The 13,528-nt window shown below is 38.1% G+C and overlaps 2 protein-coding genes across 2 annotated transcripts in view; both read right to left on the bottom strand.

Annotated features, from left to right (window-relative positions):
• Positions 1–41: 41 nt before the first annotated feature.
• LOC119485249 lies at positions 42–6,552 on the bottom strand. The gene is made up of 6 exons (XM_037764691.1): positions 6,056–6,552; positions 4,416–4,531; positions 3,956–4,058; positions 3,335–3,416; positions 3,141–3,219; positions 42–2,187 (listed from the first exon to the last, which is right to left on the bottom strand). Exons 1-6 carry the CDS (start codon positions 6,449–6,451, stop codon positions 1,947–1,949), a joined length of 1,017 nt encoding a protein of 338 aa, XP_037620619.1. The 5' UTR covers positions 6,452–6,552; the 3' UTR covers positions 42–1,946.
• Positions 6,553–7,395: 843 nt separating this feature from the next.
• LOC119485247 (E3 ubiquitin-protein ligase SMURF2-like) overlaps positions 7,396–13,528 on the bottom strand; it is a 71,190-nt gene continuing 65,057 nt past the window's right edge. The window contains exons 16-20 of the mRNA XM_037764689.1: positions 12,618–12,755; positions 12,236–12,356; positions 11,917–12,118; positions 10,892–10,967; positions 7,396–10,754 (exon numbers count right to left, since the gene is read on the bottom strand). Coding sequence (XP_037620617.1) covers positions 10,655–10,754; positions 10,892–10,967; positions 11,917–12,118; positions 12,236–12,356; positions 12,618–12,755 — 637 coding nt within the window. The 3' untranslated portion in view covers positions 7,396–10,654. The remainder of the gene's footprint in view (positions 10,755–10,891; positions 10,968–11,916; positions 12,119–12,235; positions 12,357–12,617; positions 12,756–13,528) is intronic.

Below are 13,528 nucleotides of genomic sequence, written 5' to 3'. Positions count from 1 at the left end.
AATGGGTCACAGTTAAAGGTTTAATTTGCATGAGGTGCAGGTTACTGTTTTAGTATTTTATTAAAGTTGAAGGCTGATCCTAATACACTTGACCAAAGAATCAAAACATATAAAGTCACTTAAGGTGTGACGATCAAATCAAGTCTAAAAATGAAGATGAATAATTACCTGTAGTTATACCTGAACTATTTGAATGCTAGTTTCAGATTGGCTGCTACTGCACCCGAAATGATAAAATAAGGTGTTTTGATTTGTTTATGGATGATGTGGACAGAAACAACAAAAATGATTATGAATTTTTTTAACTATCTTGGCTCACATGTTGAGTACTTAAGCTCAAACTTTGGGCCCCATTTACACCTGGTATTAACATGTTATCTGATTACTGACATCCCATCCACAGGTCTTTGTATTTACACTTAGTATTAATAAGCACGATCACATCTCAATATGCAAATATTGCATCAGTTAGTTTAAAATCACTTTTTAAAAGGGAAGCTACTGCTATTTGTAGTTTTTTTGCAGGGAGAGTTTGGGGACCTTTCAACTTTATTTATACCTGTCTAAAGTAACAATGCTAACCTGACCGCCTCCAGATGTGGTGGCATTATTAACATGCATAACCCAGACAGTGTATCCTGATACAGATCGCATGAGCATGGCAGTTGTTAAATTCAAGACCCCATTTACACCTAACAATGAATAGGATGGGTCATTAAAACAATGTTCAATATTGCTCGAAAGTTTGACAACAATCCTTGTTTGAGCAGCTGCGTATTGTGAAACTACACATTAACACTAGTATAGAAACAGATCAAAAGCTTAATGATAAGGGTGCTCCGATCAATCGATCACCGATCGTTATCAGCCGATGTTCATTCTAAATAGTTTAATCGGTGGTCTCTATAAAGGAAGATCAGAAGGGATTTTTGAAAGGCTAAATGCCAAGAAATATGGATCGAAGCAGAATATTTCGTTAGATAAAAACATAGTTGAATTTTGGAAATGATTACATCCCTCTTTTTTCAATAAATTTTGACTTTTGGACTTTACAACGCTCTGGAGTTAATGGAAATGTTTGGATCCAACTGGAAACTAATAATACAATATTCACTACCGAGCCTGTTTGTAACCGATACCGACAACGTTATCTTCACTTCGCCTCTTCTCTGCTCCGCTCTCTGTGGCTGCCCCGGCAAACTCGGTGAAACACGAGAGCAGAACGGTGCTGCAGAATGAATGTAAGAGAAAAACTTAAAGAATGAACAGACATGCAAAAATAGTGAATTAAAATTCAAATGTCGACGTTATGAATGAAGCTTCGAACTATTCGGTACAGCCCTTCTGAAGTCAATCAGGTCTAATGACAATGACGGCCAGTATGAGAAAGGCCGCTGATACCGTGACTCCAGCCAAAAGGAAACAAAAAGGCTGAGCACTCATGATGATGTCATTCTTGAAATAGCCTATAACCTATCAATGCTTTTTAAGCTCAATAAAACACAGATAGGTCAAATATTTGACCAGAATTTGGGACTCGCTTCAAATAGACCCGTGATCGGATCGTCCATTTCGGCTTCCAGCGATCGGTGATCAGCCCTAAAAGTTCAGATCGGAGCACCCTTAATTAATGACATCTTGAAGTAAGAAATGTATACAGTTAATTTCCTTGGAAACAAAAGAACAGTCCATCTTTTTTTCAGGGAACCATCCATCCGTCTTACCAGCCAATCAAAATCAAGTGTTCTCCCTCCCTCTCACTTGGCTGTGGTATGCAGGATGTTAACAGACAGATGCAACAAGCTGAGGCTACCGCCCTGTCACTTGCATCAGATGGCAGCAGAATAACCAGAAGTCCAGCTGCTTAGTCCACAGTGTCACAGGTTGAAAAACATATTTCTGCTTCAGCATAATCTCAGTACAACCACTGTCACAGTCCACTAGTGTCACTGCTTGGCTGAGTTGGTCTGTCCATGTGCTGTATCTTTCCCATTTATCTGCAAATCGCCATCGTCGTCATCTAGAAGGTTAATCCATTTACTGCGGCTTTCACAGAAACAGCACACCTGACTAACCACGAGCTTCAGTCCTCTGACACGTTTTCTGACTGTACATCGTCTGTTGCATTCCCGACATGACTTGAACAGCTGAAGGATGCACTCTTCATCGACGATGAACTCTGACGAGCTGAGGGAGTCAGAAAAGATGCATGAATAGCAGCGAGCTTTTATTTAAATGAGTTCTGTTAAAGGAGGATTGAGGAAATCTTAATGAGATGCTGTTTGGGGCAAAAATCATACAGTTTTTCATGCAGTATAAATGTGTTATTTTCGCCTATTCTAAAAATGATGTGTTTGGATATTTCTGCATACTGGGGTCCCTAAACAGTCTGGAATTATATGAATTGGGTATCACTGTAAAGATGAGACTCTTGTGGATCTAATGAACCCAACTGTAATCATGTGTGATGATGTCAGTTTCATTGTAGTGAGACCACTTTGTAAAACTTGACCTCACTGTATAAAATGACCTTTGGTGACCTCTAGGATAATCACAACCTCATGAAACTTTACAGCCACAAACTAGAGACCTAGAGCATTCAGACGATGGATGGCCTTCCTATGTAGAGTGACAATAAGGGGGTTTCTGAGCAGTTTACACAACAGAAGTGCTCGCCATCCAATCACCGAAAAATGCAATTCTTGCAAAAATCTCAAAATGTCAACGTTTTTGAAACCAAATCACAGCACGACTTTTTCTCTGGTGTTCCTCAAGGTCTTGGTGTCTTAATGTGGTATTTTGGAGGGATTGTTGATCATTTTTATAGATTCTCGAGTGGAAAATAAATGGTTAAATTTAGCACCAAATCTTTGTAATAAATGGTATCAACCCTAAAATTGCTGCAACGACTTATGAGACATAATAGAGCATGGGAATGTAAATCATATACTTAATGACTATAACAACTTGACACACAGTGCTGAGCTGCATCTCAAATTAATCTTCAGGCTCCCAGCTTTCAGATGAGGTACACCACTTCTATGTGACATCTACTGCTGACCTGCTATCTCCCCATAAAAAAAACAAAAACAGGTCTATGAAAAAGAGGGCTGCAGAGGAAATGGTTAATATCAGCATACCTCCCCAAATCCACCAGGTGGTGTCCGTCTCCCACACTTAATGAGGTGCTGAATTCTTCATCCTCGTCTTCTTCAATATCTGAGTGGATCCATTTTAAAAAATATATCAGTTAATTACTTCACTTTTCATGTTAATCTGCTTGTAATCCTTATTTTTTTGGCTGGAGGACGTTGCTAAAGTGAAGGTGACTCACCTCTATTTTCCGACTGGTTGGTTGTCGAAAACTCGTCTTCACTCTTCACTCTCTGACAAGCAACATCTTTTTGCCCTGACTCCTTAAGAATGGGACAAGGAGCAGCAACACATCAGCACAAAGCTTAGTTTAAAACAGGCAACACAATTTCATTTATATAGCACATTTCAACTTCACACAATTTAAATAAAAACATTATTTTTTATATTGTAAAAAGAATACATTAAAATCTATCAGCTAGTTGCATCACATCAAGGTGATTCAGAGGTAAAAATACAGCAACATCAGTGCATCTCTAATTCATGCACTTGCATGAATGCGACCACGTGAAATTTTAACTTGCACACTCACAAAATGGGTCGCAGTCTGGAGCCCTGATGGTAGGAGTTATAATATTCCTTATTCTGAGCACGGGCAGCATGTAGATATTGAATAGAACAGGTCCGAGAATGGACCCTTGAGGAACTCCACGTGATTTCTATTCGCTCAGATACATAATTACCAATTGACACAAAGTAGTCCCTATCTTGTAAATACGATTTAGCACAGTGCCAGAAAGGGCCTGTGGATCGATTAAGCAACTAACTGTTTGTATGGGAGATGTGTCAGAGTCACATTTACCTTTCCATTTTCAGATGACTGGACAGAAGGAACAGCAGACGTTTCCCGCTCATCTTCATTTGGTGAATTCATCATAAACGGGTATTCCTGATCCACACTTTCACTACACAAACAGATTGCTTATACATAAGTAAAGGATCTAGAATATATGGGGCTTAATACTTCTTCTCCTACTGCTAATCACAACAGCAATGGTGGCAGAAGTATTCAGATCTCAATACAGCAACACCACACTATAAAAAATACTCAATTACAAGCAAAAGTCCAGCATGTCAAGTTTGAATGAAGTAAAAGTACATAAGTATAATCGATCAACTTTGTCAACTGACAGAAAATACATGTAAATCGACCATCATTTTCATAATAGATGAAACGTATGCTGAATATATTTTCATGCTTCTAAAATATAGAAAGTTGTATGAGATGGAAACACTCAAGTAACGTTACAGGAACCTCAAACCTGTGATTAAGTAGCTCCTCGGGTGTCTTTACAGCCGGTTCAGGAGTTACTGACGGTCTTTCCTCCATGTCTTCACAGTCTTCCGTCTTCACCACTGTTGCAGTGTTGGCTGGTAGCTGAAACATAATGAATTAAGATGAATGTTGAAATAAATATGTTTGATGTAATGCTATATTTTAGTCAAGATAAGATTGGAAATAACATGCTGTATGTTATACAATCATTTATTATTTTTGGGGGAAATGTCATATTCATATGAAAAAATGGTCATGAACCAAGCCACCTCCCCTGCATTTTATTAAAGGTCCCTTATTGTAAAAAGTGATATTTTCATTGCTTTTACATTATAAAGCAGGTTTAAGTTCTATATAAATACTGTGAAAGTATCTAAACGCTTAATCCACAGACTAAAAAACCCACAGCCCGTATTCAGAAACTGAGCTTTTGAAACAAGCCGTCTGTCCATTTGTGATGTCACAAATCTACAATATTTAAGACCATTTCAAAGTTTTAAAAACGTAAACATTCTAAATGGGTCCCAGTTTATTTCCTGCTGCAGCGTATGTGACATGACATCAGGTGACAGGAAGTAAACATGGACCCAAGCTGTTGCTTAGCAACGCAATTCTGTTACAATTCCATTGAAATGTAATAAAACGGAGCGTTTCAGACAGAGAGGGTAAATACAGGTATATTCAAGCAGACAGTACGAGGAAGATAAAGGGTTTTTTAAACATTAAAGTATGTAAACACGTTCTAGTAGTAACCCAAAATACAAGTATGAGCCTGAAAATGAGCATGATATGTCTCCTTTAATAAATTCAAACAATATATCACCATAATACCCAATGTTAAAAATAAAAAAAGCCATTAAGACTTTTAAATTATTAAATTAATATATTATATATATATATATATATATATATAATATATCACATTATATTAATTTAATATAATGTGATATATTATATATATCATATTATATAGCTAAATTATTAAATGAATATAATTATATTATTAAATTAATATAATATGATATATATAATATATCATATTATATTAATTTAATATATTATGATATATATATTATATATATCATATTATATAGCTAAATTATGAAATGAATATAATTATATTATTAAATTAATATAATATGATATATATAATATATCATATTATATTAATTTAATATATTATGATATATATATTATATATATCATATTATATAGCTAAATTATTAAATGAATATAATTATATTATTAAATTAATATAATATGATGTATATAAGAAACTCTGGCATTATGAAATGTATATGTAATTGTTTTTGTCTTGTTAATGATAATGTGTTTAATAAAGAAAGCATTATAAAAAACTATGTTTTCAGCTTTTATTTTCTAACATGTATAATGTGTTTACAAACTGTGTGTGCATTATAAGTAACCTTTTTTTGTGTGTGTGTTATAAAGTGATTACAAAACAATAATATCAATAACGATAATAATAGCAACACTTACAATAATAAGTGAGATAAATAAATAAATAAGTAAATAATAAAAATAATAAAGAAAAAAAATATTATAAGTAACATTAAGTAAACATTATCTACGTTGCTTTACAACATGCTGTAAAACCAGACTGACGTCATCTCTCCGTGGAGCTGAGTCTCTGCCGGTTCCGTGAGCAGCATCACTCCCGCCGGCGGAAGAAGAACCGGCAGCTCCCGGTGTTGGTGTCGGTGTCGGTGTGTGTATTGAAGGCACCGCCCCTGCCAGCAGCCGGACCCGGTCCAGACACCTGAACCCCATCCTGGACTCCAGCAGGTCTCCGGGGACGTAGTCCTCCAGTCTGAAGTGAGCGCTGCAGACCACCGTGTTCTTAGTCACAGACTCCGCGGAGAAGTCTTCTCTCTGCTGCTGGACGAAACTCACCCAGGACACAAACACGGCCTCGTTAGTAGTCCTGTTGGGGAAACAGTGGACCCGGTGTCCGGTGTGGCTGGAGTAGGTGCAACCGGCACAAATACAATACTTCACCATGGTGACAAGAACCGTTAAACTACCGAAACTACCCAGATACCGGAGGTATACACAGAACTACCGGAACAACAAACTCACCGACACTTCCGCATGGTCCGTCATACTCTGCTGTGATTGGCTATTGCTAGTAGTACTGTGCTGTGATTGGCTACTATGACTAGTAGTACTGTGCTGTGATTGGCTACTATGACTAGTAGTACTGTGCTGTGATTGGCTATTGCTAGTAGTACTGTGCTGTGATTGGCTACTATGACTAGTAGTGCTGTGCTGTGATTGGCTACTATGGCTAGTAGTACTGTGCTGTGATTGGCTACTATGGTTAGTAGTGTGATGGGCTAGTGGGCTAGTATGTCTTGTAAAACATAAAATCCAGACCCAAACTTTGCAAATTAATACATTTCAGGAAAGGTTAATAAATTTAGTAAAATAAAATTACGTTATGATATTGCACAAATTGCTCTGTGCAATATCATTATTACTTCTCAGGTGTAATTCATAAAGTGCAATATTTTCAGGTGGAATTTCATTTCATTCTCACTGTGCAATATCATTTTCCACTTGTGCAATTTTGTTAATAGTCTGTTTATTGTCAATACTGTATATACTGCTCCTATGTTTATACTTCCTTCTATTTAAATGGTTCATATTTTGTTACACTGTGTTAGCTGATGAATCTTGTTTTTCTGCACTATCCCCTTTGCTGCTATACACTGCAAATTTCCCCACTGTGGGACTAATAAAGGAATAACTTATCTTATTTTCTACTACTACTAAATGTGTGTTGTAGATTCAATATAAAATATAAATTAGCTCCACCTTGATAAGCTACATTAAAATCAATAATATAACGCAACATAAAGTACAGTTTGCTGATAATATGTCTGTATTTTGATTTTCTCTTGTAAACTTTCAGCAGGAAAAAAAAAGACACGTAGTACACGTGGTTCTATAAAACATAATGCTGTGAGGTCCAAACAGCATAGTTTTATTGCTCAGCTTTCTGTAAGGGTACAAGAAGTTTATTACTTTGCTTCTTTATTGTCCTTATGTACAGGTGTCAGTTACAAGCTCACAGAGCAGCTGATGTGAAAAACTATGAACACATACAGTATACTGTAATAATAAATACAAAAACAGATAGGAAAACAAAAGAAATAAAACATGGTGCAGTTTAAAAAAAAAGTTTTTTTTTCTGTTTTGTACTGAATTCAATCAAAAGTCATTGACACACATATTTGCACATAATCCTGTAAATTTGTACTTGTGGGGAGAGAGTTAGCCAAACATTACACAGCTTGTTCTGATTTGTAACCAATTAAACCAGCATTAAAGTACATCATTTGGACCAGAAACGGCTCTCAGTCTGTTCAGATTCATCAGATCAATCAGACTAGACAAAAATGTTTTTATATCACAGGCGTTCAAAGCTTGAAAAAGTTAACAATTTAACTTTTTTTTTGCACTGAAGACTGAACCAGCCAGAAAACTTGGTGCCAACAACAAAGTAACAAAGAGCAGAAGTCGACTGTGTGCACTGGACAAACATACATGTGTGCATATCAAGAACAAGTGTGTGTGTGTATATATATATGTGTTATCTACATTAAAAAAAAACTTGATCAGTCCATTAACTATTTGGTAAATAGAAGGAAGTGTCTGATTATAACTTGGAGCCCAAGTATGCATAATGTGTGCAAAAAAAAAAACGTGTAATGCATTTCTTTTCTGCCTCTGAGTCAGGTTATTAAAAGGTAAAATCAAATAAATTCTGTGCTGTAACTGTACAAAGACGACAATTTCATGTTGTGTTTCTCCGCTTTGTCTCATGATGACCACAAAATGAAAACGTTTCTGAGTATTAGCTAACAAACTGTTCATGGTTACAAATAAATGCAGGCAGTATACATATATATATATAAAAAAAAGAACATTTAACAGATTTTTCCAAGAGTAATAATTATGCAAATAAATAGGCTTTTATCTCTTGAGCGTCCATTCATGCAGAGGGGTTTTCTTTGGATGGAGGCTGCGGTGATGGTGATGCTCCTCACTGCTGCCTCTCTGATTTTTAGTGACTTTTCATTATGGTTGAACATTTTCACCGTGTAGCACCCAGGAGTTCAGAAGCACTCAACCTCCAACATTTGCAGCTCTGAAGGTTTGAGGCCACCATCAGCGTTCAGTCCATTGCCATCGCTTTTAAAAAATTCATGTTGCAAACAGACATGTGCATATGAAATGATATTGTCGTCTGTGCCGTTTGGTACTCAGCGGTGTCACAGACCTCCAGAGCAGCAAATATGGCCATTCACGCCCTCCTATGAGGGTATGTGTGTGTTAATAAGTGAAAGTGATTAACCAAAAGAAAACCTCACTTTAAACTGCCAACTTTTACACTCAATTGTGGGTTTAAAGACAGGGCCTCTGAAATATAGTTTCCATTGCTACCAGTTTTACCCCTCCTCACACACTAGCCTGAATGTAAAATAAAAACAAAAAACTAAGGACAACTTCACCTGAGAATGCAGAGGTCTGTGACAGACGCCAACATGCTTGCATTTAAATTGAACAGAAAGAACAAGCAACCATATACAAAATAGCTATGTATTTGTACATATATATACTCCAAAATTACAGGTGTATAGATATTTTTTTTTGTCTGTATATTTCTAATGAAGTCGCATAGCAAATGAAACATGATATATTTTAATCTAACGTGAAGAAAGCACTCCTGCCATCACTGCTCAGTTTGTAAAGTGCTCAAAAGTGACAAGAGAGAGAGAAAGAAATACTTCTGCCTTTATAAACTGAGGATGTGACTGAAAATAGACGCCTGCCTTGAATAGCTTCTTATCAAGCCTGGTCCCGTGGACAGTTGTGCCCTTTTCACAATATGATCAGACAGGAAGTGTGCTGGGTTATTCCGGGTTGGATCAAATAAAAATAATTAAGAAAAAAAAAAAAAACATGCATACTTGTAACTGCTGGAAATAAATGTGAGAGAAAAGGAAGACGAACCAGACTCAAAGAGTGAGGTTCAATCAGCTCTGCAGCTTTAAATACAGGATACTGTGCTAGTAGAGATGATGGGGAGCTCATCTATGAACTGTCTACCTTCCTGTATACACATGCAGAAACACACGACTAGAAGAGCTGTGGCCACACTGCAGTGATTAAGGGAAAAAAATAAGATTCACACCTCCTTCTTCTTCTTCACCAGAGTCTGTCTCTCATCTCTAAACCCACCACGAGCTCGACTCAAAAACACCACAGAACATCAGACCCACATCCAAGTCAGTCTGCACGAGTTCCGTTTCAAAATGATATATTCACAATTTAAATCCTATGGTTTTACAGCTGCAAAATGACTACTGGTAAGAAAATCAGACTAATTGCTGAGCGTTGTTGTAAAAATGAAAGCTTTTCTATTCTGAATTTGAATCAAATTGCGATCAATGCATCGCATTTTGGAATGAAACCCTTCAAATATGGAAAGCATTACACCGAGGTAGGATGAATTTGTGGCGCTCCTACGAAATATAGCACACCAACTCTGCAGCCATGAGGATTGGAAGGTGTACTGGTTGAGGTTAAGATGGCTACTAAAAGGGCAAGATATGGCTACCTGCAGTGTTAAAGATTCAGTAGCATGACATGGATCAATTCAATCAGTTTGAATCGCAAAACAAAATAGTGACTCACTGCTCTCGAATGCTTAGGGAGAATTTTGAAAACACTTTTGTAAGATGTTAAAATGCAAGTTGATAAACTGCTTCCTGATTTGATTCAATTTAAAGTGAGACGACCAGGCAGTCTTTTTTTCTGAATGCAAAAGAAGCCGTAAAAAACAAACTGCTCACTCACAACAACTCAACAACAGCTGTTGAAAAGAAACGCAGCAGCTCTTAAGTTAACAGCTCTTAACTTGCTCTCTCTGTATTTCACACAAACTACACCAAAACAAAACCCAAACAAATAAATGAATACAAATTAAATGACAGGGGGATGACTCTCTAGCAGCAGGGAAGAATGTGGAGAGCGGTGAGAGAAGAGGAAGACTGCAGGCTGGTCGAAGACGCGCTCATCTGGCTCCGAGCGAGTCTGTCGGTGCGTCGCAGTAACGATAATAGTCCATCAGAGTCCTGCACACAGTCACGTATGTTCACACACACACAAACACAAACACACTCTCCAACGAGTCTCTCATTCCACTGCGAAGCCACAGGTCTCCTCGATCGCAGTCAGCAGCTTGTCGTATAGCTTTTCGTAGCTCTCGTAGGGCGGAATGTCGATCCGGTTGAAGCTGGAGAGAAGAGAAAGAGAGTGAGTTCATGTGAATGAAGCTATGAGAGACTATTGTTTTTGTGCATGTTGTGTGTGTGTGTGTGTGTGTGTGTGTGTGTGTGTGTGTCTGTGTCTGTAGGTGCACGTGACACACACCAGGTATGGGCTTTGGGCAGGTTGTTGGCGTTAGCATCGATCTGATGAATGGTGAAGAGTCTGGGCCCTGCAGCACCTGCAGTCAAAACACAAACGGGATGCATCAGGTGCAGTTCAGCATCAAATTGTTGAGTTACTCACCAACATCTCAGCTCTCATAAAGTCCTGACTCCTTTTTAATCCGATCTCTGTTCCGTTAGCCACGACCAGATGAGTTTTTTTTTTAATCAGAGGGTTTCTTTTGCTGCTCTAAAACATGCTCCTGTATTCTAAGATCAATAAAATTGCAGCAGATCATAACAGCAAAGATAAATTAAATTATTTTCTTAGCATTCAACAACATATTCAACAATATACACCATTAGTCTTAATAATGGAAGCTGCAATTTTTTAATGCCAATGTTAAAGTCTTCAAACTTTACTAACAAGATTGCTAAAAGATGTGTGTTTATTTTAGAATAAAGACGGACTAGAATTACCGCCTCGTGGTTGAATGCCTTCGCCAAGCAGTCTGTCCAAAATGTCATCACTTCCTCATTTTATCCTATTAGACGTTTGTGTGGAATTATCATAATTAACATATGAATTCTTCAGTTATGGCCAAAAAAAATGTGTTGTGAGGACACAGTGACCTTTGACCACCAAAATCTAATCAGTTCATCCTTCAGTCCAAGCAGACGTTTGTGACAAATTTGAAGAAATTCCTCCAGGTGTTTCTGAGATGTCGCGTTCACAAGAATGGGTCGTACGTACAGTATGTACGTAAGACGTTCAGCCCGAAAACGTTATGCCTCCGGACACGGCTGTCCTTGGCGTGGAGGCATATAAACGATCATGTTTCAAAGTTTTTAAAACAAAATTACAAAAGAATCCTTCTGTGAGCAGTGAAAGCTGGTGGAACAGAAGCTAAACAAGAAGTAGGGCAGGACCTCAACTCTTTAAAGTTAAGATTGAGAAAACCATTAGGACTGGAGACAGAGACCCGGCTGAGAGAGAGGTTAATACACACAGAGTCAGATAAGTACCCTGTAAAGCCTTGAAGCCCTGCAGCGGGACTCTGGATGAGCCAGTAACAAACTGCAGTAGCCGGGCCCTCCTCTCCTCGTCAAACGTCTCCACGGCTTTCCAAAACCACTTGACGATGTTGCTGTCGGGGGTGCAGTGCTTCAGACGGGTGTTGGACTTCCAGTCAGCGATGTCGATCTTTCCCAGGCCGCACACTATCAGCTGAGGGAGATAGAAATATGAACTTGAATTAATACTATACCATAAAAGTGTACCTGAAGTCTTTATTGTGTTTTGGAAGATGCAGAAGATGATATATTTTTTTTTTTAATCTTGTACCTCCAGTTCTTTCTCATCAAAGGATTTGAGCAGGTGTTGAGGAATAACCTCATTGAAGCCTTTCTGCAGAGCCAGAAACTGAGCCTCGATGCCATGCAGGAAACGCCAGTTCACATACAACCTGCAGGGAACATGAGAGAGGACCGAGGGGGCGAAACAGAACAAGTCTGTCAGTTTTATTTAACACTTGAGGGACTGCAAATACAGATTCATCCCCATGACACTGAATTAATGACAATGTGACAGCCTGGACTGCCACAGAAAAGCCGTATGAAAACAATGATTCATGGTACTTGTGTGGGCTGAAACTGAACTTGGTTGCTTCCTGCATGTTGTTGTCACATGTTTTTGTTTGTGTGTGTGTGTGCATCCCTCTCCTTACCGGACATACTCCTTCTTGGTGTCCTCCGAGACGGGGACACTTTTTCCGTTGGGTTTGAGCTCATGTTGGATGATTTCTCCGTAGGCGTTGTGCTCTACACAGAAAGTGTGGTCCAAGACGCCAGTGATGTCATTGTCCCTGAAGAGGAAGGAGGGCAGGTTAGAGAGAGAGAAGGTGTGCAACAGTCAGGACTCAGCTCTCAGCTTCTGCAGAAATGATTTCTCTTTACTCCATTTTTTCCTTATTCTTTTTAGGATTAAGTCCAACAGAACTAAGACACACAGCTGTCATCTGAACTCAACATCCTGCCCATGTGTTTTATTGTGATTATTTTTGGCAACTGTTGAGTTTCTTTTATTTGCTGTAATTGCTTTTATTTTCATTAAAAATCATCATCCTCAACCTCCACATGGTAATTTATTTAATACAGAGTCTGATCAGAAGTGTCTTCTATTAGTTTTGGTTTTCCACCTCTGATGAAGAGCAGCCGCTTCTCAAGCCTAAGGGCTCTATTTTAACCATTATATGCTATTTTAGCATATAATTATTAAATCATGTTTATAATAAAGTAATTTTCGATACATTTTGAGGTAAATATTGGGGTAATTTGGCAGTAATTTCAAAGAAATTTCAAATAGGTTACTTGCTTAATCATCACCTAATTACCATGGAATTTGCGGACCTGTAAAATGAAGTGTTGCCAAATCTCTATCAAAAGGAAGATCGATGCAGCATCCTCGTGGAAAACACTGGGCGTCAAAACATGCAGGAGAAACCAGCAGGGATGTTCATTTTTGAGATCAGATGTCATTAGTTTCACTGGCAGCAGAGGGCGCCACAGCCATTAGAGATTTGAGGACAGTGTGTGCATCCTAAGTATATGTCCCTATTTGTCCTGTCTGTCCTGATGC

This window comes from Sebastes umbrosus, chromosome 3 (genome assembly GCF_015220745.1).
Source record: "Sebastes umbrosus isolate fSebUmb1 chromosome 3, fSebUmb1.pri, whole genome shotgun sequence".
NCBI lineage: Eukaryota > Metazoa > Chordata > Actinopteri > Perciformes > Sebastidae > Sebastes > Sebastes umbrosus.
This window is presented reverse-complemented; position numbering and strand designations above follow the sequence as displayed.

What these genes read in the sequence shown, in the direction of transcription:
- LOC119485249 (XM_037764691.1), bottom strand. Translation starts at nt 6,451, where the DNA reads ATGGTGAAGTATTGTATTTGTGCCGGTTGCACCTACTCCAGCCACACC. An exon ending in CAGCTCCACGGAGAGATGAC is followed by an intron (nt 4,532 to 6,055) that starts GTCAGTCTGGTT and finishes ATTATGTTTCAG; the next exon opens with CTACCAGCCAACACTGCAAC. An exon ending in AGTCATCTGAAAATGGAAAG is followed by an intron (nt 3,417 to 3,955) that starts GTAAATGTGACT and finishes CCCATTCTTAAG; the next exon opens with GAGTCAGGGCAAAAAGATGT.